Genomic DNA, 27,020 nt, shown 5'->3' on the forward strand with positions numbered 1-27,020 from the left:
TTTCAACACTGATGTCATTCGTTTTATTTATGGCGGTACCAAGGCATATAAAATCTTTAACTACCTCGAAGCTGTAGTTCTCAAGTTCCACAGTTGATCCAAGTCTACTGGACGTCTTGCGCGTTGATACCATCAGCTTGGTCTTCTCGCCGTTTACTGCCCACTGATCCACTTTGGCAGACTCCTTCTCAATTTGTTCAAAGGTGGATGTTACCGCTCGCAATGTTTGAACCATTATGTCGATGTCATCGGCGTAGGCTAGTAACATATGCGATTTGGTGTACAGAGTGCCATTTCTGTTCACTTTTGCATCTCGTATGACCTTTTCCAGCAGGATGTTAAAAAGGTCACACGACAAACTGTCACCTTGTCGGAATCCTTGTTCGATAATAAACGGGCTCCGAAAGGTCCTTTACGACTTTAACTGCTCACTTTGTGCCAGTGAATGTTATCCTGGATAGCCGTATGAATTTTGCAGGAATACCGAATGTAGACATGGCTTTAAACACCTCTGAACGGATAGGGCTGTCGAATGTGGTTTTATATATGACCAGTGAATAACCTATATACCTGACCAGAAAAATAGCATTTGATAAATTAATTTTTGTTCTCAATAAACAGACTCCGGGAGGTCCTTTCCGACTTTAACTGCTGATATTGTGCCACTTAAAGTTATCCTGCATAACCGTATTAATTTCGAAGGAATGCCGAACTTAGACATAACTTTAAACACCTCTGAGCGCATAGGGCTGCCGAATGCGGCTTTATAATCGACGAACAGGTGTAATGTGTCGGTGTGTTTTTCGTGGGTTTTTTCCAGGATTTGGGGCAGAGTGAATATCTGCTTAATGGTGGATTTGCCAGGTCCGAAGCCGCATTGGTATGGTCCAATAATGTCATTGACCATTGGCTTCAATCGTTCACACAGCACACTGGATAGCACTTTATGCGCGATGGGAAGGAGACTTATTCCTCTATAGTTGGCACATAAGGTCTTGCATCCTTTTTTGTGCACGGGACATAGGATGCTGAGGTTCCAATCATTGGGCATGCATTCTTCTAGCCGAAGTGTACTAATCAGCTGGTGCATGCTCCTTACCAGCATCTGACCACCTGTCTTGAATAGTTCGGCTTGTAACCCATCGGCACCTGCTGCTTTATTATTCTTCGGCCGATTTATTGCTATTCAGACTTCATCTTGGCTAGGTGGTATACACACTCTATACCGTCATATACTATTGGTTCTAGGGTATCCTCTTCACCGCTGCTATTTGATACCAGAAGTTTTTCAAAATGCTCCTTCCAGATCCTCAGCACGCTGTCTGTATCTGTCAACAGGTTTCCTGGTGTCTGCACCAAAGCCTTCGGTTTGTGTTTTACCCGTTGGTAGAATTTTCGGACTTCATTCGGACTCCTGTACATCTCGATTTGTTGACGCTCACGTTTTTCTTGTTATTTCTTCTTCTTTTTTCGGAAAATACGTTTCTCCTCTCTCCTTTTCTCCCGATAGTTCTCCATCACATTACGTGTTGCTACGGTCCGCAGGGTTTCCCTATACATTGCGTTTTTCATATCAGTAGCATTACGACACTCCTGATCGTACCACAGATTTTTTGATGGTGGTCTTTGGTAGCCAAGTGTTGCTTTTGCTGCAGTTTGTAGGTAGTGGGCAATTCTTTGCCATTGTGCTTCTATACTATTATCGGGACAAGGGGTGCTTTCGTCAAGCAGTTGGGTAAGTTGAGCGGAGTAGACTTCTGTTATCTATTGTGTTTGCAGCTTTTCGACGTCGAGTTTCCGTGTTACATTAGATCGCACCCTTGCTGCTACATTAAGACGGGTGCGTACCTTGGCTGCCACAAGGTAATGGAACGAATCGATATTTGCTCCTCGGATCGATCCGACGTCTAAAACACCGGATGAATGCCTTCCGTTTATCACAACATGATCGATTTGATTTCTAGTTGTTCGATAGGAAGAAATCCATGTGGCCTTGTGTATATCGAGATGCTTGAATCTGGTGCTGCTCTAACTACCATGTTTTTTGCTGCCACGAAGTCAGTCAATCTCATGCCGTTGTCTGATGTCTCTTCATGGAGGCTGAGTTTTCCGACGGTAGAGCCAAAAATATTTTCCCTTCCGATTTTTGCATTAAAATCTCCTAGCATAATTTTAATGTCATAGCCGGGGCAGCGATCATATGCTGTTTCTAGGTGCTCGTAAAAAATGTCTTTGGTCTCTGTTCATCTTTAGCTTCGGTCGGAGCATGGGCTCAAATGAGACTGATGTAGATGAACTTCGCTTTTATACGGATTATAGCAATTCGCTCATCTACTGGAGTGAATCTGGAGACGAGGTCTTTTATTCTCCTGTTAACCATAAATCCTCAGCCAAATTCACGTCTCGTTTCATGGCAGCTATAATACAGGCCGTAATCTGATCTGATTTACTTACGCCAGTTCCATTCCATCGCATTTCCTGTAAGGCAAGAATATCGGCTTTGTACTTCCGCCAAAGCGAACACTACGCCTGTTCTGTACAACGTGCGCACATTCCAAGTTCAGATTCGCAGATCGTGGTCCTTTATACGTTTGCGGGGGTCGTCAACATTAGGGGGGTTTGGTTTTCTTTTTCTTTGCTTTTTCATAGTAGGTTCGGTTTTCCGAGTGTGGGCAACTAATCCGACGCCTCAACCCATTTATTTTATAGTTCTTATGGGTGAACTTGCGGCACATATTAGCTCTCTATTTCATTGGATGATGAAAATAGCTACCCCAGGTGGCACCACGGGGAAGTCAGTGTCCACAATTGAAATGAAAGAGGGACCAAGATAAGCCTGGACTTCGCCATGTTAAAGCCAATCAGAGCCGTTGCTTGGTATCTATCATCCCCTACGCCACCCGAGAGAAGCCAGATAGGTGGGGATTTTTTTAAAATATTTTTTAAAGCCAACACAAGGCGTGGATTTAAAATATTTTTTTTACAAAAATCCATAATTTTTTTAAAAATATTTTAATTGTTATGGGAACAAACCTAATAATAAATATGTGTTGTAAAGATTTTGAATTCTATAAATTTTAATATTTTTTAAAATTAATTTTGTAATTGAAAATTTGTTTAAAAATTGTTCGCATTAGAAATTCTCGGTTTTAAAAATGAATTGTGAAGTCTTGCCCAATATTCCCAAGCCCCATATAAGGTCATGTAAGTTTGAAGCTAACAAGCAAAATTTGAAAAAAAAAATAATCATTTCCCCTCCCCCACCCCAGCTGATACCACACCCATTCCCTCCGAGAAGTCCATTGTGTTCCTATCCCTCATATTGCTCTTCCTAACCTTTCCCCTATCGATATGGTGTTGTTTGGTGACGGTGGCCCATTACCAAAGAATTGTCGTCTTTCGTTTGGGTAGATTGAGGTATCCCCCCGAAGTGGTTAGAAATTTTTTAAAATTAAATTGAAAATCTTTACAGAAAAGGTGGCATACGTGGTCCCGGTTTGGTTTTCCTACTACCCTGCGTAGATGATTATATCAAGGTGGATTTACGTACCCAGTCTTTTGATGTTCCGCCACAGGAAGTTTTGACCCGAGATTCGGTGACCATACAAGTTGATGCTGTCGTATATTATAGTATTCGCAATCCCTTGGATTCGGTTATACAAATCCGCAATGTTCACGAATCGACTAGGTTGTTGGCCCAAACTACCCTGAGTAATATTGTGGGTACCAAGAATTTAATGGAACTGCTGACGGCCAAGGAATCAATGTCTCGAACAATTGGCATCATTTTGGATGAGGCCACCGACCCTTGGGGTGTCAAGGTGGAAAGGGTGGAGATGTGAGTTTCGAAGAAATATTTTTTAAAAATTTGGACTCTTCCAAAAATATTTTTTAAAAAAAATTGGATTCTTCAAAAAATATTTTTTAAAAAAAAAATTGGATTATTCAAAAAATATTTTTTAAAAAAAATTGGATTCTTCAAAAAATATGTTTTAACAAACCCACGCCTTGATTTTTTTTTTTAAATCCACGCCTTGAATTTTTTTTTTAAATCCACGCCTTGAATTTTTTTTTTTAAATCCACGCCTTGAAAAAATTTTTTTAAAAAATCCACGCCTTGAAAAAAAAATTTTAAAAAATCCACGCCTTGAAAAAATATTTTTTAAAAAATTCACGCCTTGAAAAAATATTTTTTAAAAAATCCACGACCTTGAAATAATATTTTTTAAAAAATCCACGCCTTGAAATAATTTTTTTATTTAAAAACAATATATATATATTTTATAAAAAATCCCCGCCTTGAAAAAATATTTTTTAAAAAATCCCCGCCTTGAAAAAATATTTTTTAAAAAATCCAAGCCTTGAAAAAATATTTTTTAAAAAATCCAAGCCTTGAAAAAATATTTTTTAAAAAATCCACGCATTTAAAAAATATTTTTTAAAAAATTGGGTTCTTGAAAAAATATTTTTTAAAAAATCCAAGCCTTGAAAAAATATTTTTTAAAAAATCCACGCATTTAAAAAATATTTTTTAAAAAATTGGGTTCTTGAAAAAATATTTTTTAAAAAATCCAAGCCTTGAAAAAATATTTCTTTAAAAAATTAACGCCTTGAAAAAATATTTTTTTTTAAATCCACGCCTTGAAATTTTTTTTTAAATCCACGCCTTGAAATTTTTTTTTTAAATCCACGCCTTGAAAAAAAATTTTTTTAAAAAATCCACGCCTTGAAAAAATATTTTTTTTAAACCCACGCCTTAAAAAATATTTTTTTTAAATCCACGCCTTGAAAAATATTTTTTAAAAAATCCACGCCTTAAAAAAATATTGTTTTTAAATCCACGCCTTGAAAAAATATTTTTTTAAAAATCCACGCCTTGAAAAAATATTTTTTTAAAAATCCACGCCTTGAAAAAAATTTTTTTTTTTCCAAAATCCAATATTTTTTTTAAATCCACGCCTTGAAAAAATATTTTTTAAAAAAACCAACGCCTTGAAAAAATATTTTTATTTAAAAAAAATTTATATATTTTTTAAAAAATCCCCGCATTGAAAAAATATTTTTTAAAAAATCCCCGCCTTGAAAAAATATTTTTTAAAAAATCCAAGCCTTGATAAAATATTTTTTAAAAAATCCAAGCCTTGAAAAAATATTTTTTAAAAAATCCACGCATTTAAAAAATATTTTTTAAAAAATCCAAGCCTTGAAAAATATTTTTTTAAAAAATCCAAGCCTTGAAAAAATATTTTTTAAAAAATCCACGCATTTTAAAAATATATTTTTAAAAAAATTGGCTTCTTGAAAAAATATTTTTTAAAGAAATACTCGCATTGGAAAAATATTTTTTTAAAAAATCCAAGCCTTGATGTGGCTTCTTAAAAAAATATTTTTTTAAAAAATCCACGCCTTGAAAAAATTTTTTTTTAAATCCACGCCTGGAACTTTTTTTTTTAAATCCACGCCTGGAATTTTTTTTTTAAAAATCCACGCCTGGAATTTTTTTTTTTTAAATCCACGCTTTGAAATAAATAATTTTTTAAAAATCCACGCCTTGAAAAAATATTTTTTTTTAAATCCACGCCTTGAAAAATATATTTTTTTTTAAATCCACGCCTTGAAAAATATTTTTTTAAAAAATCCACGCCTTAAAAAAATATTGTTTTTAAATCCACGCCTAAAAAATATTTTTTTTAAAAATCCAAAATCCAAATTCACGCCTAAAAAATATTTTTTTTAAAAATCCAAAATCCAAATTCACGCCTTGAAAAATATTTTTTAAAAAAACCAACGCATTGAAAAATTATTATTTAAAAAATCCACGCCTTGAAAAATATTTTTTGAAAAATTATGTTTTTAAAAAAACCACGCCTTGAAAAAATATTTTTTAAAAAAACCACGCCTTGAAAAAATATTTTTTAAAAAATCCACGCCTTGAAAAAATATTTTTTAAAAAATCCACGCCTTAAAAAAATATTTTTTTTAAAAAATCCACGCCTTAAAAAAATATTATTTAAAAAATCCCCGCCTTGAATTTTTTTTTAAATCCATTTTTTAAAAAATCCACTCCTTGAAAAAATATTTTTTATTTTTTGAAAAATCCCCGCCTTGAAATTTTTGTTTTTAAATCCACACATTGAAAAAATATTTTTTAAAAAATAACCGCCTTGATTTTTTTTTTAAATCCACACCTTTAAAAAAATATTTTTTAATTTTTTATTCTGATTATTGCCATTTCTATAGTTTTACTATAAAAATAATTTTTTCCGAATTTTCCAGAAAAGATGTCCGCCTACCCATTGCCATGCAACGGGCCATGGCTGCCGAAGCGGAGGCCTTGCGAGAGGCCAAGGCCAAAATTGTGGCAGCTGAGGGAGAGTTGAGTTCTTCGAAGGCTTTGAAAGAAGCCTCAGATGTTATGGCCTCAAATCCCATAATATTACAGGTAGATATTTCCTCTAACCCCTATTTGACCCTAAAAGTATGCTTCATTTTTTATTCCTTATTTTTTCAGCTTCGTTATTTACAAACCCTATCGAATATATCCAGTGAACACAATTCGACAATTATATTTCCCTTTCCCATTGATTTGTTGTCGCTGACGAGACCAAATTCGCAAATCTCTTCGTAGATCCCTAGATCTCCGTAAAAAATAAAAACAAGGACTTCGACGGATTTTTTTTATTTTTTTTTTTTTTAATAAATAATTTTTTATTCTTCACAGTTATGGCTGTTTTATAGTTATATCCTTCGCATCTGCTCTCTAAGCCTCAACCTCCTCCAAGACATCCGCATTGAGCTTGACCAGCAACATATTATTCAACACCCTCATTGGCAGCCGTGACTTTTCTTTGGTCAATATGGTGGCCAGGGCACTACGAGTCCTCTCCACAGTCGATTGATTTACATAGACAGCCAATGCGACCTTCATCAGGATATGTATTTCCGGATCTTTAATCTGCATTTTTTGCCAATATTCTAAAATATTTGCCGAATATGGTAGCCGGGCGGAGCAGGCTAAATATTCCAATTTCTGTCGTGTTGTCAAACGAATCTCGGGAGCTGTAGAATTTCGGGCAATTTGTGGTATTTCAGCTTCTAAAATATTATAGGGATCTTCGAGGCGGCCCACTAATTTGGCATTATTTTGGGCATCATAATCATCCGATAGGAGGCGGGTGTCACATTCCAGGGTATTCATGAGGGACTGCAGGCGCATTATGTGGTCCTGGGGAATTAAAAAAAAATATATTTAAAAATATAAAAAATCCGTAGTTTTTTTTTTAATATTTTTTCGAACTACCAACAAAGCGTGAAAATATCCACGCCTAAGGATAGGCTCTTGAAAAATTATTTTTAAAAAATCCACGCCTTCGGAAAAATATTTTTTAAGGTGGTTCCGATTTTTTAAACCCACGCCTAAGGATAGGCTCTTGAAAAATTATTTTTAAATCCACGCCTAAGGATAGGCTTCGAAAAATATGTTTAAGGTGGTTCCGATTTTTTAAAATCCACGCCTAAGGATAGGCTTCGGAAAAATATGTATAAGGCGGTTCCGATTTTTTAAATGCACGCATAAGGATAGGCTTCGGAAAAATATTTTAAGGTGGTTCCGATTTTTTAAATCCACGCTTATGAATAGGCTTCGGAAAAACATTTTTAAGGTGGTTCCGATTTTTTAAATCCACGCCTAAGGATAGGCTCTTGAAAAAAGTATTTTAAAAAATCTACGCCTAAGGATAGGCTCCTGAAAAAATTATTTTTAAAAAATCCACGCCTAAGGATAGGCTCCTGAAAAAATTATTTTTAAAAAATCCACGCCTAAGGATAGGCTCCTGAAAAAATTATTTTTAAAAAATCCACGCCTAAGGATAGGCTCCTGAAAAAATTATTTTTAAAAAATCCACGCCTAAGGATAGGCTCCTGAAAAAATTATTTTTAAAAAATCCACGCCTAAGGATAGGCTCCTGAAAAAATTATTTTTAAAAAATCCACGCCTAAGGATAGGCTCCTGAAAAAATTATTTTTAAAAAATCCACGCCTAAGGATAGGCTCCTGAAAAAATTATTTTTAAAAAATTAAGGATAGGCTCCTGAAAAAATTATTTTTAAAAATCCACGCCTAAGGATAGGCTCCTGAAAAAATTATTTTTAAAAAATCCACGCCTAAGGATAGGCTCCTGAAAAAATTATTTTTAAAAAATCCACGCCTAAGGATAGGCTCCTGAAAAAATTATTTTTAAAAAATCCACACCTTTGGATTGGCTCCTGAAAAAATTATTTTTAAAAAACTCCACGCCTAAGGATAGGCTCTTGAAAAAATTATTTTAAAAAAATCCACGTCTAAGGATAGGCTTCGAAAGAAATGTTTTTAAAAAAATTAACGCCTAAGGATAGGCTTTTGAAAAATTATTTTTCCAGGCCTAAGTTGTTCCGATTTTTTGAAAAATATATTTAAGCCCACTTACCACCGCCTGTTTTCTCCGCTCCTCACTAAAATATGGCGAATCCAAATGATTAAATCGTGGATCAAAATACAGGGCCGCATTAAATGCCTCATTATCGAGCAGGGTCTGCTTAACCTCCAGCACTGCTTCCAGCAAATGCATGGCATATTCATTATCCGACATTTGTTTTAATTTCGCTTCGCATACCAACCAATCACGATAGAAATCTCCGACAATGTATTGTGGTTGATGTTGAGGTTCCAACCATTCCTCGAGTGGTGTATGCGTATCCATAAAATCCTCCAGACATTCTAATTTCCCACCATAATCCGTTTCAATTTCAGAATTTTCAATGAACTCCTTCAGCGATGACATCATATCGAAAGTGGATTGCCAGCGCAGGGTGGAGTCCAAACGGGGTACAAATTTGGGATTGATTTTCTGTTGGCGTATGGTTTCGATAATGTGGCGACATTCTGTGAGTTCGCTTTCCATAGAGGTGAAATAGAGACGGGCTGCCAATTCGATAATATAGGAACCGGAATAGAGTACCGAGACTATGGGTTTGAGGGATATATCCCCTTCAGAAGCATCTTCAGATACGTTCTCTTCAATGTCTTGTTGTATAAGTTCCAAGGCCTTGAGAGCCTTGCCGCGACCATCACAAGTTAGGGCATAGAGTTGTCGAATATCTACCTCATATTCGCGGAGACACTTTAAAATTTCCTTTTTCATAAATTCTGCGTTACGAAGTTGCCCCTTTTTCAATTCCACGGCTCCAACGCTGTGGGAAATTAATTTATAATTTTCTATAAATTGGAGATATAGACCCATCACATGTCGTCCTTGTGCCCCCATGATGTCGATTTTTAGCGCCAATAATTTCTTCTGGAATTTTCCACGTAACTGGGACTTGACCCGCAATGCCCAAAATTCCAGGCCATCGAGAATATTTTCACCCGTCAATTGCAAAGAGAATTCCTCCTGATAGGGTGCAATCAATTTCCGGAAATACATTTCATCATCGAATATTTTCAGTGGGAGATTTTTTACCGCCACCAGGCCCACACAACATTTAACGAATTTATTTTTAGTTAACCTCAAAACATTGTCCTCCTTTGGCCTTGTCAGGGTGTTAATATGAAGCTTAGCCGTTGGCAAATAATCGCGGGTAAATTTGATATTATGCATGGTCTCATAGTGCCGCTTGATATTGCCAATGATCAGGCCACACAGTTCCCGATGACACAGCAGACAGGTGGATTTATTGGTGTCCTTGTTGTAGCTCACATAGTTTTCTTTTTTGAAGAGGACCGGACGCATTGCTGCGAATGTTTTCAGGTTGGGCGCCGTTTTGCAACTGAAACATCCCTTGGTCGATTTCGATGCAAATAATTCGCAATAAGTTTGTGCGAGAATCACTCAATCGCAATTCACTCAACTCAATGGGTGGTGACAACAAAAAGAGAGTGGAATTTGTTGGCCAATGGGAAAAGAGGAAGAATGGAAAAATGGGAATTTATTTATTAACGAGGGTAGAAGTGAGCATAGAACAGAAATAGGAAGTTTGGATTTTTTAAATTTTATTTCGGAGCATATCGATTAAAAAAATTTTTTGGGTGGCGTAGAGGATGATAGATACCAAGTAACGGCTCTGATTGGCTTTAACATGGCGAAGTCCAGGCTTATCTTGGTCCCTCTTTCATCTCAATTGTGGACACTGACCCGTGGTGCCACCTGGGGTAGCTATTTTCATCACCTGTTGAAATAGTGAGCTAATATATGCCGCGAGTTTACCCATAAGAACTATAAAAACAATGGGTTGAGGCGTCGGGTTAGTTGCCTACACTCGGAAAACCCAACCTACTATGAAAAAGCAAAGAAGAAGAAAACCAAACCTCCCTAATGTTGACGACCCCCGCTAACGTATAAAAGACCACGATCTGCGCACGTTGTACAGAACAGGTTCGAGCAACGAACAACAAATCGATAGACGGAATGCATTCATCCAGTGTTTTAGACGTCCGATCGATCAGAGGAGCGAATATCGATTCGGACCATTACCTTGTGGCAGCCAAGGTACGCACCCTTAATGTAGCAGCAAAGGTGCGATCTAATGTGACACGGAAATTTAACGTAGAAAACTGCAAACACAACTGCTTGACGAAAGCGCCCGTTGTCCCGATAATAATATAGAAGCACAGTGGCAGAGAATTGCCCACTCCCTATAAACTGCAGCAAAAGCAACACTTGGGTACCAAAGACCACCACGAAGAAACCCATGGTACGATCAGAAGTGTCGTAATGCTACTGATATGAAAAACGCAGCGTACAAAAACAACACGTAATGCGATGGAGAACTATCGGGAGAAAAGGAGAGAGAAGAAACATATTTTCCGAAAAAAAGAAGAAAGAACAAGAAAAGCATGAGCGTGAGCAAATCGGGATGTACAGGAGTCAGAATGAAGTCGGAAAATTCTACAAACAGGTAAAACACCAAACCGAAGGCCATGGTGCAGGCACATCCTCCTATAGAGATAAAGAAGGAAACCTGGTGACAGATACAGACAGCGTGCTGAGGATCTGGAAGGAGCATTTTGAAAAACTTCTGGTATCAAATAGTAGCGGTGAAGAGGATGCCTCAGAACCAATAAGAGATGTCGGTATAGAGTGTATACCACCCTTAGGCAAGATGAAGTCAGAATAGCAATCAATCGGCTGAAGAATAATAAGGCAGCAGGTGTCGATGGGTTTCAAGCCGAACTATTCAAGACTGGTGGTCAGATGCTGGTAGGGAAGATGCATGCACCAGCTGATAAGCACAGTTTGGCTAGAGGAAAGCATGCCCAGTGATTAGAACCTCAGTATCCTGTGTCCGGTGCACAAAAAAAAGGAGATATGTGCCAACTATAGAGGAATAAGTCTCCTTCCCATCGCATATAAAGTGCTATCCAGAGTGCTGTGTGAACGATTGAGTCCAATGGTCAATGACATTATTTGACCATACCAAATCCACCATTGACTAGATTTTCATTCTGCGCCAAATCCTGGAAAAAACCCACGAAAAACACATCGACACATTTCACCTATTCGTCGACTATAAAGCCGCATTCGACAGCCCTATTCGTTCAAAGGTGTTTAAAGCCATGTCTGCATTCGGCATTCCTGCAAAATTCATACGGATATGCAGGATAACTTTAAGTGGCACAAGATAAGCAGTTAAAGTCGTAAAAGACCTCTCGGAGCCCATTTAATACCGAAGGAGGATTCCGACAAGCTGACAGGTTGTCGTGTGACCTTTTTAACATCCTGCTGGAAAATGTCATACGAGGTGAACTGTGAAATGACACTCTGTACACCAAACAACACATGTTACTCGCCTACGCCGATGACATCGATGAAGGTCATAATTGGTCGAACACTGAGAGCGGTAACAGCCACCTTTGAACAAATTGAGAAGGAGTCTGACCAAGTGGGTCGGGCGAGAAGACCAAGCTGAAGGTATCAACTCGCAAGACGTTCAGTAGACTCGGACCAACTGTTGAACTTGAGAACTACATGTAGTCAAAGATTTTATATGCCTTGGTACCGCCATAAATAAAACGAATGACATCAGTTTTGAAATTCGGAGAAGGATAGTGATGGCCAACCAATGCTACTATGGTCTTAGCAAACAACTCAAAAACAAGGCCACCTCCCGCCAGACCAAACTCACACTCTACAAGACGCTGATACTACCCGTGCTGTATTGTATGGATCTGAAGCATGGATGCTTGCGCAAGCAGATGAGTCAGCTCTTGAAATGTTTGAGAGAAAAATTCTCCGAAATATCTATGGGCCGATTTGCGTTGACGGTGAATTTCGCCGTCGATTGAACCATGAGTTGTATCAGCTATTCTCGGACATCGATATTGTTAGACGTATTGAACTGCAGCGACTACGTTGCCTAGGTCCTGATGTGAGAATGGATGAAGATGCCCCAGCCCATAAGGCATATAAAAGCGAACCAGCTGATGGTTCACGCAGAAGGGGAAGGCCATGAATAAGATGGAAAAATCAAGTGGAGCACAACATTGCCGAATATCTTTCAAATTGGAAAAACGGCGCAAAAGACCGATGCGCCTTGAAATATTTTTTAAGCTCAGATTATGGAACGAAAGTTCTGTCAAGCCAGCTAAGTTTTTTTTTTTTTTTTAATAAAACACATTTATTTTTAATTTAAATTATTTAGGTGGTTTGTGTGTATCGATTGATTATTATATATTTTTATTTTATATAATAAATATTTGTTCAAACATGTTCTTGTTTTTGTTGTGGTCTAGTATTTTTTTAATGCATTTCATGTCAATTCTTTTTTTTTACACCAAAATCGTGAGAGAGAGAGGAAAAAGGGTACACATATATTAAAAGAAATTAGAAAAAATTACTTAAATGATACCGAGTTTTCCAAAAAAAAAAATCCTTTGAGTGAAATCTTTACTTATGTATAGAGAATGAATATCGAATTACATATATTTATTTTTGAGAGTTGTCTGTGTTGGGTTTTTTATTTGCAGTTCCTGCAGGTTTCTTAACATTGGGGTTAGCCTTTGCGGATGTTGCTTTGCCTGCAGCGCCAGCAGCAGCTGGTTTTGCTGGTGTGGCTGCTGGTTTGCCAGCGGCGGGTTTAGCTGGGGTACCAGCGGCGAGTTTGGCTGGTGTGCCAGTAGCGGGTTTGGCTGCTGTGCCAGCAGCGGGTTTAGCTGGTGTACCAGCGGCTGGTTTGTTGACCTTGGCTGGTGTGGCCCCACCTGCCGTCTTTGTTGCAACATTTTTGGCTGGTGTTGCCTTGGCGGCCGTTGTGGCCTTGTTAGCAGTTGTCGCACCTGCTGCTGGTTTGCTGCCGGCTGCTGCTGGCTTAGCACCATTTGTTTGTGCAGGTTTTGTTGTGGCGGCTGCCTTGGTTGTTACGCTAGTAGCCTCCTTTTTCTCTTCCTCAGATTTCTTGGGAGTTTCAGCAGCTACCTTTACGGCAGTTTCCTCAGTTTTCTTGGTTTCCGGTTTGGTTTCTTTTGCTGGAGTTTCAGCAGCTGGTGTAGCCTGCTCTTTGTTTTCCTTCTTCTCTTCACTTGGTTTTTCTGTGGCCTCCTTCTTTTCCTCTTCTTTTTTAATGGTAACAGCTGCTGCTGGTGCTTCCTTTGTTTCTTCACTGGTGTTGTTATCTGTCTCCATGGCTTCGACTTTTTCCACCTTCACTGGTTTTTCTTTCTCTTTTTCCTTTTCACATTCCTTCGATTTTTCTTTATCTTTTTCCGATTTGATGACATTGGAAGATTTTTCCTTGTCATGATGATCTCTATCCTTGGTTTTATCTTTTTCAGATTCTTTGGATTTTTCCTTGGAATGATCCTTGTCTGAGTGTTTATCACCCCGGTGTTTATCCTTTTCCGAATCTTTGTCATCCTTATGGGAACTACGAAAAAAGAGAAACAAAATAAAAACCTTTTCTCCAAAGCAAAAAAAAATCCCACCATTACCTTTCATTTTTGGAATCCTTGTCCTTATCCTTGGAGAAGTAGGGTTCCACCCGGGTATAGATATACAACAATGTTGAGTTTTGATCTCGATATTTACGCTGTAAGGTGAAAAAAAAACAAATTAAACCATTTTTTTTTCTAAAAATCATTTCCAACTCACAGTCAAGGTATAAAGTTCCTGATTGGTATCGGTCAACTTCCTACGCAAACTCTTTGTATCATCGGATAGGTCTTTGATTTTGGACTTGGCCTTGCTCTGTTCCTTTTGCAAATCGCTGTGCTCCTTAACCAGATCATTGTACAGCTTTTCCATATCGGATAACTCTTTTTCGGTACGTTTAATTTGTTCCATTAATTTGCCCACGTGAATGACGGCACCATTGTAATGAACCAAATCGGCTGGAAGAAGAAGAGAAGAAAAAAAGCAAAAGTTAGGTTAGGTCTCCAACATGGTGATAATTAAAAGAAATATATTTTTAAAAAATCCCCCCAAAAAAATTTTTATTAAAAAAATTTTATTAGAAAAATCATTTACTAAAAAAAATTTTGCTAAAAAAAATTTTTACTAAAAAAATTTTTACTAAAAAAATTTACTAAAAAAAATTAATAAAACAATTTTACTAAAAAAAATTAGTAAAAAAAATTTTAGTAAAAAAAAATCTACTAAAAAAATTTTTACTAAAAAATTTTTATTAAAAAAATTTTACTAAAAAAAAATTTACTAAAAAAATGGTTAACTCAAAAAATTTTTACTAAAATAAAATGTTACTAAAAAAATATTTTACTAAAAAAAATTACTATCAAAAATTTTTACTAAAAATTTTTGTACTAAAAAAAAAATCTAAATCAGAACCGATATTCAGGAAACTTAACACACATCACTCTAGACCTAATTCATTACACTGTGCCAAATTTCGTGCTAATCGAAAGATATTAAGGGACTTTGGTGGAGCATTTACATTAAATCGGACGAAAATATATATGGGAGCTATATCTAAATCTGAACCGATTTTCACGAAACTTAACACACATCATTCTAGACCTAATTCATTACGCTGTGCCAAATTTCGTGTAAATCGAAAGATATTAAGGGACTTTGATGGACCATTTACATTAAATCGAAAGAAAATATATATGGGAGCTATATCTAAATCTGAACTGATTTTTCATTTCAATAAAGCTCGTCCTTGGGCCAAATAAGTGACCTATGCCAAATTTCATCCAAATCGGATCATAAATGCGACCTGTTCACAAAAATACATGGACGGACGGGCAGACAGACGAACATGCGTAAATCGACTCAGAAAGTGATTCCATGCATATTCTCAAAAGGAAACATGTGTCTGTTTCGTTTCCTTTTGCCTGTTACAAACATATGCACAAAGACATAATACCATGTGCCATTTTTTTAAAAAATCCTTGAAAAATATTTTTTTAAAAAATCCTTGAAAAAAAAATTTTTTAATCCTTGAATTTTTTTTAAATCCACGCCTTGTGTAAACCTTAAAAAATATTTCCTAAAAAATCCACCCCTTGCGGATTCCCCAAAAAATATTTTTTTTAAAATCCCCACCTATCTGGCTACTTTAAAAAAATATATTTTTTTAAATCCACGCTATCCTTCTTCTGTTTACTTACATTCATTTCCATCACCCTCAATCGGTATGGCATAATTGCTGTGCTGAGTCTCGCCAAAGACAAATTCATATTTATTATTGCCAGCCGCAATATCTTTGAGCTCTTCCAAATCCAAATCATCGGCATCTTCAATTTTGGCCAAGGCATCGGCCGATTCCTTTTTGTCGGTAAGTTTACTAGAAATTCGAAAAAAATGAAATTAAAATAAAAAAAATCTCATCTCTCCTCCGCCACCAACTCACCGATAATGAACCAAAGACCGGGTGCCAATTTTCGACAAAACCTTTTTAATTTGTGAACGCGACAGATTCAAACCCAACACCATAAACAAATCTTCCAAATCGCGTTCGAAAATATAACCACAATGGGTGGAATCAAAATAGAGGAATGATAAGAGTAACAGTGGTTTGGCGACCACAACTTTTTTGTTGCTATCAGTCGATTTGGAATCGTCAGCATCACGACCATCCACGGTACTGCCATGACGTTTCTTGTGTTGGTCATCGGTGGCACCTGAGGCGATGGCCAATTCCCTGCCATCAATTGTACTCATACGACGTTTTGGTGGTGGCTTCTCTGATGCCTTCTCCGAATCTTGTGGATCCTTGGTGCTTGTGCGTCGTTTGCGTGATGATGATCCCGATTTGCCATCATCCGATGATTTTTCACCACCATTATTATCGGCGGTAGATTTTGCGCCTTCACTATTTTCCTCGCCATCAGCGGATTTCGATTCCTCTCCTCCAGCAGCAGCAGTTCCAGCCTCATTATTATCTTCCGCAGCAGAGTGATCCTTGCTATTGTAAATATGTATCTCTTTGTAAATGTTAAAGGCAAAGTCACGCATTAACATCTCGTTGAAGAGTTCCGCAAATAGGGATAACTGGAAATAGAAATTGGAGGAAAATGATTAAGGAATTTGAAATGATGTTGTATAATTGCAAAATCTCACCTCAAAGATCCTCTCTTTGGTATCGGCATGATGATAATCCATTAAGACCTGCAGTGACATTAGGGCACAATCGAAACTACCACCCTTGGCCAATTTATTTGGATGCACCACAATTTGTGGGGTAGAGGGCAATGTGTAGCGGCGCAGCAGTTTTGCCTTTTCCCGGCGAGACATGGCCTTATCCTGAAATGAAAATAGAGGAGGAAAATATAGTTTCAGAGGCGTGGATTTTTTAAAAATTATTTTTTGGGTAATTTCAGAGGCGTGGATTTTTTAAAAATTATTTTTTGGGTAATTTCAGAGGCGTGGATTTTTTAAAAATTATTTTTTGGATAATTTCAGATGCGTGAATTTTTTAAAAAATTTTTTTTGGGTAATTTCAGAGGCGTGGATTTTTTAAAGATTATTTTTTGGGTAATCTCAGAGGCGTGGATGTTTTAAAAATGGCTCTCAGAGGCGTGGATTTTTTAAAAATTAAAGTATCAAAAAATCTTTAAAAAAAATCCACACCTTGTGGATTTTTAGACACCCCAGGGTCTTTATATTATATTCTCCTCACCTCATTATTTTTATTAAGGCGTGGATTTTTTAAAAATTAAAATATCAAAAAACCATTTAAAAAAATCCACGCCTTGTGGATTTTAAGGGACCCCAAGGACTTTATCTTTTATCCTCCTCACCTCATTATTTTTATTGGCATCATATTCATCCAATATGACAATATCGCTCATTTCAAAATCAATGGCGTCGGCCCAATCCTTGGTACTATCATCCAATTTGGCATTCACATCCTCGTCAGCAGCTTCGGCGGCGGCAGTATCGTTTGCCGCTTTTTTATTTGAGCCGCCCATTTTTTGTTGATGTTTTTCACGATTCTTGGCTTTGATTTCTTCACGCTTTTCCGTATTTAAGGCCTTGGCCAGACGGGCCATGACCACATTGCGAACGCCTAAAAACAAAATTAAAAAAATAAAAATAAATTCTGAAAATAGGAGGAGAGTATTTTTTAAGTCTTCTTACCCTTATCCGATAAATCTCTGGCCAATAGTTCATCACGTATCTCTTGAACCTTCATGTTTTTCAAATCCAATAGCGAGTAGTGGGTAGGTTCTGGTGTGGGTTCCTCCTGTAAAATATACGCAGCACATGGATAAGGTATTAATAAAACAAAAACATAAAATCAAGTGAGTTTGGAATTTCATAACAAAAATACAACAACAACATGAAGAGTTTTGTTGTTGAATTCTCTTCTTCTTCTAAACAATAATTTAAAAAACGACAACGTTTCAAACCATCTATTAGAACTATAAAAATAATAATAATAAAAAAAGAAAAACGAAATTGGTTTGAAATTTCAAAACTGCCGTTGAATTTTTTTTAGTTTTAATTTAAAAAAAATAAAAAAAAATTTTTTGGAAAACTCTTTTCGCTATATTTTTTCTAGAAATTAAAAAAAAATATTTAAAAATAAAATTTTTCTCAAAAAAAATATTTTTTTTTACAAAAAAAAATAAAAAAATTAAATTTTTTTTTCGAAAAACAATTTTCACTATATTTATTCTAGAAATTAAAAAAGTTTAATTTTATCCTAGAATGACATTTTTTCAAAATTAAAAAAAAAAGTAAAATCTTGTTTCTATTTCAATTTTTTTTGAAAATTTTTTCTTGAAATTAAAAAACTTAATTTTATAAATTTCTAGAAAGATTTTTTTTTCAAAATTAAAAAAAAAAATTAAAACTGTAATTTTTTTAATTTCTAGAAAAAATATAGTGTTTTTCGAAAAAAAATTTTAATTTTTTTTTAAAAATCAAAAAAAAAATCGGAAAACTCTTTCATTATATTTTTTCTAGGAATTAAAAAGAATCAATTTTATTAAATTCTAGAAATTTTTTTTTTAAAAAAAAAAAATTTTAAAATTTTATTTTTTTTTTTAATTTCTAGAAAAAATATAGGGAAAAGTTTTTTGAAAAAAAAAAAATAATTTTTTTCAAAAAAAACTTAAAAAAATTTTTTATAAAACTTTTTTTAAATATTTTTTTTTAATTTCTTGAAATAATATTGTGAAAAGTGTTTTTCGAAAAAAATTTTTTTTTGATTTTTTTTTTTTTTTGAAAAAAAAAATAATTTTTTTTTTAAATTTCTAGAAAAAAAAAAATAGATTTGAAAAGTTTTAGCTTTTAAAGGCTAAAAAAAGTATATTTTTTTTAAGAAAACTATCATCATTTTTTGGGATAGTGAGCGGGGTAGAGTCAGAAAATTTGTTTAAACGGTGGCAGATCGAAGTTTTAGGGAAAATTAAATTTCTAATTTTTTTTTTTTTTTTTTTTAATTGAAAACGGACGTTGATTGCTCTTTTTAAAAACTGAACTAAAAGTTCTTCCCTAGGTCTACTATTTACGTTGAGTGGGGAGACTTGTGAAAAGTTTTCATTTTTTAAATCAAGGATCGGGTGTGGGTTCGCTGTTGAAAAAAATGAAAGTAAAAAAAGAAATGGCAACAAAAACTTAGGCTAAGTGTTTTGAATTGAGAGACTGATTTTTTTGTTTTTCGTTTAACTACATCATCACCATAACATCTTGGTTAAGTTACATTTTCGTCAGCCGCCTCAGCATCGGGGACATGGTCCTCTTGGTGGCCCATGTCGTCGTCATCATCACCATCATTATCCTGGTGAGTAGTTGACTCATCTGGTTCACCATCCGCGGCATCAACACCTGAATTATCCATTTGTTCATCCTGATCCGCATCGGCATTTTCCCCCTCAGCCTCCTGTTCCTCCCCCTCAACCACAGCATTATTTTCGCCATCATCACCATCACCTTCGTCGCCCCCTTGCATATTTTCTTCTTCACCCGGCTGGGCATTTTCTTCGTCTCCGTCAGCATTGTTGTCATCCGAGGGTTTGGTTGCAGCCCCCTCATTGTCGGCATTCGCGGCCTTGGAAGCGATAGCCTTTGTTGTGGCAGCAGCCCGACGAGAAATGATTTTTTCAGCCGTGGCCTTGTAGAGGCCCACCATCGTATTGTATTCGGCAATGGAGGGCATACAGGAGTGTATGTCCGGCAAGAATATGACCACAGTTTCAACACGAGGCGGTCCACCTTTTTCCATGTTTTTATACTCGGAACGATGATAGTAGAGTTCCATAAAACGATACCTAAGCGAGCCCAAAGAGTTTTTTCGAAGACCAACGGTTTTTTTATTTTGCAGATGAAGATATAGACCAAAAGGACAACGTTGAAGAAACAGCAGCAGGCAGGTACAGTAATCAGAAGTTCGGCACCAGTCGAATTTTTTTCGAATTATCAACGAGGATGGAACAAACAAGAACGCCAAGGTTCAGCAAAGTCGGTCGGTCCATAAACAAATAAAGCAGCAGACCAGGCCAGCCAGACAGATGACATCGGAGAACAGATTTTTTTGAGCAGATCAATCCGCAGTCCAGGCCAGTCCAGCAGATGACATCGAAGAACAGATATTTTTGCGCAGATCAAGCAGCAGAACAGGCCAGCCAGCAGATGACATCGAAGAACAAATTTTTTTGAGCAGATCAAGCAGCAGTCCAGGCCAAGCCAGGAGATGACATCGAAGAACAATTTTTTTGAGCAGATCAAGCAGCAGCCAGCCAAAAGATGACATCCAAGAGCAGATTTTGTTTACCAAAAACGCATGACATGTTGTTGTTGTTGATCCAAAAAGTCCAGAGGCCAAGGTCGGTCATCATCGTCATCACAAACACCCAGATACAACGCAGTCAGGTTTTTTTTATTGGTGTTCGTTCGGTTTTTGGCAAGGAAGAAGAATTCGTCGTTCGTTTCGATTTGTTTTGATTTTGGATATTTTAGATATTTAGGTTTTTATAGAGAGATTTTTTTGTTTTGTTTTGATTTTTTGGTACAAATTTGTCGCGTAAACAAACATGGAAAAAGAAAGAAAAAAATCATAAGGAATGTGGCACAAAACTCTAGTCAAAAAAATCTAAAAAATGTTTTCTTTTTTAAGATTTTTTGTTTTTGATTTTTTTTATATAGGAAATATATTTCAATAAATTAAATAAAGTCTTTTTTTGTTGGTACACACAAGTGCTTAGCTGGAAAAAGAAGTGAATATTTTTTTATTATTTAAAACTAAAAAAATAAAAATTTAAAAAAAAAGAACTAATAAAAAATGACTATCAACACTAAACTCGAATATAAAATTTTATTCAATTGTTTTTATTCAGAATTTTTCGTGGCAAATCTTTTCTTTTTCTCCTATTGAAATCGAGAAAATATGTGAACCTAACCTTAAAAAAATCGAAAATATGTAACTAACCTAAAAAAAATTAAATAAAATAAAAAATAATATTAAAAATACTGTTGGGTAATGGAAACTAACTAAAAAATCCGTTTTATATGTATATTTTTGTTGATGTTTTAATTTTTTTTTAATAAAAAAATAATAATGAAAAAAATCACAACCTAACCTCAAAATAAAATTTTAGGTTATATGCCTTGAAAAACATTTTGAGAAAGTATGATGCTTTCCAAAATACAATTCTATTAAATTAGAGTCAATTCGATTTGAAAACGACCCTTAAAATCCCCAAAAATCGAATATGAGGTGGTTCCATTATATGGGGCCTACCCTTAAAAGTGGACCAATATTAAACATTTTTTGAAGGACGATTTGCTAGCCAATGAGGACACAAAATATCAAATTACAGCCATTTAGCTTGAAAAATAGTGGGGAAAATCGCCAAAAATCGAATATTTCAGGGTTCCGTTATATGGGGACTAACCTTAAAAATGAACCAATATTGATAATTTGTTGAAGAAAGATTTGCTAGCCAATGAGGACCTAAAATACCAAATTCCAACCATTTCGGTTGAAAAATATTGGCGGAAATCACCAAAAATCGAATTCTTAGGAGTTCCGTCAAACGGGGACTACCCTTAAAAGTTGACCAATTTTGATCATTTGTGGTAGGAAGATTTTCTAACCAATGACGACCTAAAATACCAAATTAGAATCATTTCGGTTGAAAAAAGTGGGCAAAATCGGCAAAAATCGAATAAATTCGGGTTACCGTTATATGGAGGCTACCATTAAAAATGGACCAATATTCATAATTTTTGGTAGTAAGGTTTTCTAAACAATGTGAACTTCAAATACCCAATTACAGCCAAAAAGGTTGAAAAACGCCCCGAAAATTCGCAAAAATCGAAAAATACGAGGGTTACATTATACGGGGAATACCCTTAAAAATAAACCAATATTGAAAATTTTTGGTAGAGAGATTTTCTACCCAACAAGAATCTAAAATACCAAATTACTACCATATTTCTCTAGAATAAATTTCTCCAAAATCCTCACAAATCGAATATTTTAGGGTTCCGTTATATGGGGACTACCCTAAAAAGTGAAACAATATTGATAATTTTTGGTAGAGGGATTCTCTACCCAACGATAATCTGAAATATTAAATTTCAGCAATTTCGGTTGAAAAACGTTCCTGAAAATTACCAAAAATCGAATATTTTAGGGTTCCGTCAAATGGGGACTACCCTTAAAAGTGGACCAATGTTTATCATTTTTGGTAGAAAAATTATCTACCCGATGAGAAGTTAAAATAGCAAATTTCAACCATTTCTGTTGAAAAAGGCCGGACAAAATTCCCAAAAATCGAATATTTTGGGGTTCCGTTAAATTGGGACTACCCTTAAAAGTGGACCAATCTTGATCATTTTTGGTAGAGAGATTTACTACCCAACGATAATGTAAAATATTAGTCATTTAGTTTGAAAAATATTGTCGAAACCAGCAACAAATCGAATATTTAGGGGATCCGTTATATGGGGACTACTCTAAAAATTAAACCAATATTGATAATTTTAAGTAGAGAGATTTTCTACCCAACAAGAATCTAAAATATCAAATTTGAGTCAATTCGTTTGAAAAACGTCCCTAAAATCACCAAAAATCGATTATTAGGGGGTTCCGTTATTTGGGGACCAATATTCATAATTTTTGGTAGGAAGAATTGCTAAGCAATGAAAATCTAAAATATCAAATTACACGAATTTCGGACGAAAAACAACCCCAAAATTCGCAAAAATCGAAAAAACAGGGGGGTTACGTTATATGGGAACCACCCTTGAAAATTGAGCAAAATTCATAATTTTTGGTAGGAAGATTTACTACCCAACGAGAACCTAAATTACTAAATTACAGGCATTTCGGACGAAAAGCAACCCAAAAATTCGCAAAATCGAAAAATACGAGGGTTACGTTATATGGGTTCTTACCGGAAACTTCAATCAATATTGATAAATTTTCGTACGATTTTTAAGCAATGAGAACCTAAAATACCATTTTACAACCATTTCGGTTGAAAAAAGTGGCCAAAATCGTTTAGTAATCCGCTATATGGGGGCCATACCAAAACGTGGACTGGTGTATCCCATTTTCAATAACAATCATCCTAGTAGTATTAGCAAGGTATGTGCAAAATTTTAAAGCTCTATCTTATATATTACGAACTTTATCGTGATTTGGCAAAATTAACCTAACCTCAAATTCTCATACCAGCTTTTCTCGATTTCAATTAGAAAAAAATATTTGCCATTAAATTCCTCTAATTTTTTCATTATTTTCAAATCTTTCCCTCATGTTTTTAATATTTCAATAAATAAAAATTATCGTATATATGCATCTACCTCTATAGAACTCTATGTACATAATAAAAATTAACTAAATCGTAACATTCCAAATTCAATCATTTTCATTGTGATCATCATCATCAAACCCAATACAAATTTCAAAAAAAAATAAAATATTGAATCAAAATAAAATACATAGATAATACGCCCCATACATACCATTGCGTACAATTGGATAAATCAATATTAGTCAATGCTTTGCATGTACGTATCGCTGTACGTATCAATACCGATGGATCTGTATCCGGATTTTCACCATCCAGCGATGGTGACCATGGTCCACCAATGGCCATTGGTTCTTTGGAGCCTTTGAGGCCAACCAAAAAATTAATGAGACGTGATAAATGTCCCGGTTGCTGATGATCCGCATCATCTTTATTATTATTTTCAAAACATTTCCGATAAATTTCGGCAATTGGTGGCAACGACAGAAGCATTACTTTAGCCGAATAGACATAATCGGCATCAGCTGGTTCTAGTTCATCCTGGGAAGGTTGTTCGAATGGAGATTCGGCATTTTTATCCATTAAATGAAATTGACAGGGTCGTCGCAGCGAAAATGGATTATCGGGTGTAAATGTTTCGGTCCATTTGATATTGGCATGGAAAAAGTCCGATGGTATATAGAGTGATGAATAACGATTGCGTAGGGTTTGAATATCGGCATATTTGCTGAAAATAAAAAAATACGATAATAAATTAATTAATAAAATAAATAAAAAAGAAAATGTATAGTTATCGATAAATTTTTTACAGATATTTAAAATTTCGATCTATTTTTTTTTAGAAAATTGATCTTATTGATCATTTTTCAATAGGAAAATCGTGATTTCGATAAATTTTCTATAGATAATTTAAGTTATCGATATTTATTTTCTAGAAAAATGAAGTTATCGATAAAATTTGTATAGAAAATTAAAGATATCGATAATTTGTCTATAGGGTTTATAGACAAATTTAATTTATCGATACATTTTTCATAGAAAATTCGTGTTATCGATCATTTTTCTCCGGAAAATTAAGGTTATCGAAAACAATTTTTCTATGGAAAATTAAGAATATCGATAAGTTATCTATAGATAATAAAATATATATCAAGTTGGTTAGAAATATCGATAAATTTTCTATAGAAAATTCGTGTTATTCTTTGTAGAGAATTAAAGTTATCGATAACTTAACCATAGATAATTAAAGTTATCGATTAATTTTCTGAAGGGAATTAAAGTTGTCGATAAATTAACAATAGGAATTGAAGTTATTGATAAATTTTCTACATAAAATTTATATATTTTCTATATTTAAAATTTCGTAAAAATTTCTATATAGAATTAAAGTTATCGATAAATTTTATATAGACTATTTTAATTATCGATAAATTCTCTATAGAAGATTTCAATTATCGATATATATATATATTTTTTGAGAATTATAATTATCGATAAATTTTCTATAGACAATTTTTATTATCGATAATTTTTTTATTGAAAATAAAAGGTGTCAACAATTTTTCTATAGAAATATTATATTAATTAACGACAAATTTTCTATAGAAAATAAAAAATCAAAAAACTTGTTGTTATCGATAACATTTATACAGAAAATCTTAGTTATCGGTAACATTTAAATACAAAAATCATAATTTTTTTATCAATAACCATTATAGACGCCAGATATCCTATCGATAATAATTTTTAACAAAAGATTTTCTATCAATAACCATTGTTATCGATAAATTTTCTATAAAAGTGAATTTTATCGACAGATTTTCTATCAATAACCATTGTTATCGATAGATTTGCTTTAGACAACATTTGTTAACGACCAATTTTCTACCATAAACCATTGTTATCGATTAATTTTATATCGCAAATTATTGTTATAGATCGATTTTCTTTAGCAAAGTAATGTTATCGAAAATCTCTACTATATATAAAGGAGCGGGAAAAACTTACAGTGCCAACAAATGTTTTGGTATTTGAATCATATAACGACGTATAGCACGATTCCGACCACCCTTGGGTACCACACTCTGATTCTTCTCCACAGCCGCGTCACGCGGCTTTTCACGTTCCTTTTCCTTGTCGCGATCTCGCTCACGTTCCCTCTCCACTCGATCACCGCGTTCAGGTCTATCAGCCCTATCACGGTCACGTTCTCGTTCACGATGTTGATCTCTATCGCTGCGATCATTGCGTCTGTAATCCCGGTCACGTTCTCTATCTCTAGTAGCACCACCGGCAGCTGCTCCTCCTGCACCACGATTTAGAGAATTATTACGATCACGGCTTCGCTGTTCTCTATCTTCACGACGCCTCTTCCTGTCGTGGTCGTCATCATCACGATCCCAGGAACGGCGGTGTCTATCGCGATCACCACCCCGACGATCACGATCATGTCTTATGGGTGAGAGTGCAGAGCGTTTGGGTGAAGGATGTCGCTGCATTTGGACGCCGCCGCCACCTCCTCCTCCTCGTGGATAATCATTTGACATTGGTCCAGGACTACCATAATTTGCATCCATTTGATTCATCATTGGCGGCTTGGATGGCATTAATTGTATTTGGGTGGCATTCCACTTGAATTGGCCACTTGTCGAATAGCTGGCCTCAAAGATGACACGATCACCCAGCTTGGGTTCGGGCCCCTTGCAAACATTGCGATAGAAGAACACTTCATTGTTGACCAAACCGCAATCGTTGCTGATCTTTGTCACCGTTCCAATGGAATTGTAATGGCGATTCTGTGGTGGCATACCACCACCACCGCCACCTCCCACACCACTGCCTTGAAAGGCAACTGGATTTAAACCAGTTCGTATGGGATATTGAACCGATCCACCACCGCCTCCGCCAACACCGCCATCACCACCTGCGTTGGGGTACATATTTCCACCTCCTCCGACGCCACCACCACCACCGCCGCCATGAAATCCAGAAGCCATATTGTTCTGAAATCCACCATATTGTGGAAATGAATTCGATTGCGGATGGCCTTGCTGCATCATGTTGCGCTGCCAGGCGTTCGATTGGCCACCAAATGACATTTTGTTTGTGTGTGTTTTTAACTTCCTTTTATTTTCCGGCGATTTTTGCAGTAATTAAATAAGTAAAAACACTTTTGTGTGGCTTTTTTTCGTCCGGAAAAAAATTAAATGTGACCTAGGGATAAGTAAATCGTTTTTCGACTAATCCACACAACTTTGGTTATACGAAGATTGCCGAGTGAATGATTTTCTCGGGCATTTTTTCACCGACTGCAGACAAATTGAAAAACGTTCCACCGGCTAACGAATGGCAGGAGGAGGAGACAAAATGGCCGATAAAGAAGACGTCAAAATGGAATAACTGAAAATTTACGAATGAGGTGGGATGGAGAATAAAAGAGAACCGGAATTGTTTACGAATGAGGTGGGATAGAGAGTAAATGAGAACCGACTTTTTCAGAAAGAAGTAACCAATTGGTGAATGGTAATCGATAACCGGCCCAAAACATAAATGCCATTGTCATTGCAAAAGAAGAAGAAAGGCGGCATTCACTGGAAAATGAGGACGGAAAAATGCCGTTTTTTTTGCAGGAAGAAGTAACCAAATGCTTAATGATAATCGATAACCGGGCAAAATCAAGAGAAAGTCATTGCAAAGGAAGAAGGAAGGCGACATTCACTGGAAAATGATGACAGCCATCAATTCAAGTGGTTTGGTGACAGTAGAGAAAAACAGTGCTGCCAAGCAATGACAGTGCTGCCAAATATTTAAAAGTTGACAATAGA

General features: G+C 35.5%; 2 protein-coding genes across 2 annotated transcripts; one reads left to right on the plus strand and one right to left on the minus strand.

The window, feature by feature from the left end:
• The first annotated feature begins 3,155 nt into the window (after positions 1-3,155).
• On the plus strand, positions 3,156-6,628 carry LOC133330257 (band 7 protein AGAP004871-like). Its single transcript, XM_061538719.1, has 5 exons — positions 3,156-3,204; positions 3,270-3,417; positions 3,473-3,838; positions 6,277-6,442; positions 6,512-6,628. Exons 1-5 carry the CDS (start codon positions 3,156-3,158, stop codon positions 6,626-6,628), a joined length of 846 nt encoding a protein of 281 aa, XP_061394703.1.
• A 6,330-nt stretch (positions 6,629-12,958) lies between these two features.
• Positions 12,959-26,294, minus strand: LOC133330157 (cell division cycle and apoptosis regulator protein 1-like). Its single transcript, XM_061538632.1, has 11 exons — positions 25,204-26,294; positions 23,411-23,923; positions 19,140-19,707; positions 17,570-17,696; positions 17,230-17,498; positions 16,550-16,732; positions 15,840-16,480; positions 15,598-15,773; positions 14,120-14,358; positions 13,960-14,057; positions 12,959-13,895 (listed from the first exon to the last, which is right to left on the minus strand). The coding sequence occupies exons 1-11, from the start codon at positions 26,292-26,294 to the stop codon at positions 12,959-12,961; spliced, it is 4,842 nt and encodes a 1,613-aa protein (XP_061394616.1).
• Positions 26,295-27,020: the final 726 nt, after the last annotated feature.

Source organism: Musca vetustissima, unplaced genomic scaffold (genome assembly GCF_032173495.1).
Source record: "Musca vetustissima isolate MV318-11 ecotype Yass unplaced genomic scaffold, APGP_CSIRO_Mvet_v1 utg189827, whole genome shotgun sequence".
NCBI lineage: Eukaryota > Metazoa > Arthropoda > Insecta > Diptera > Muscidae > Musca > Musca vetustissima.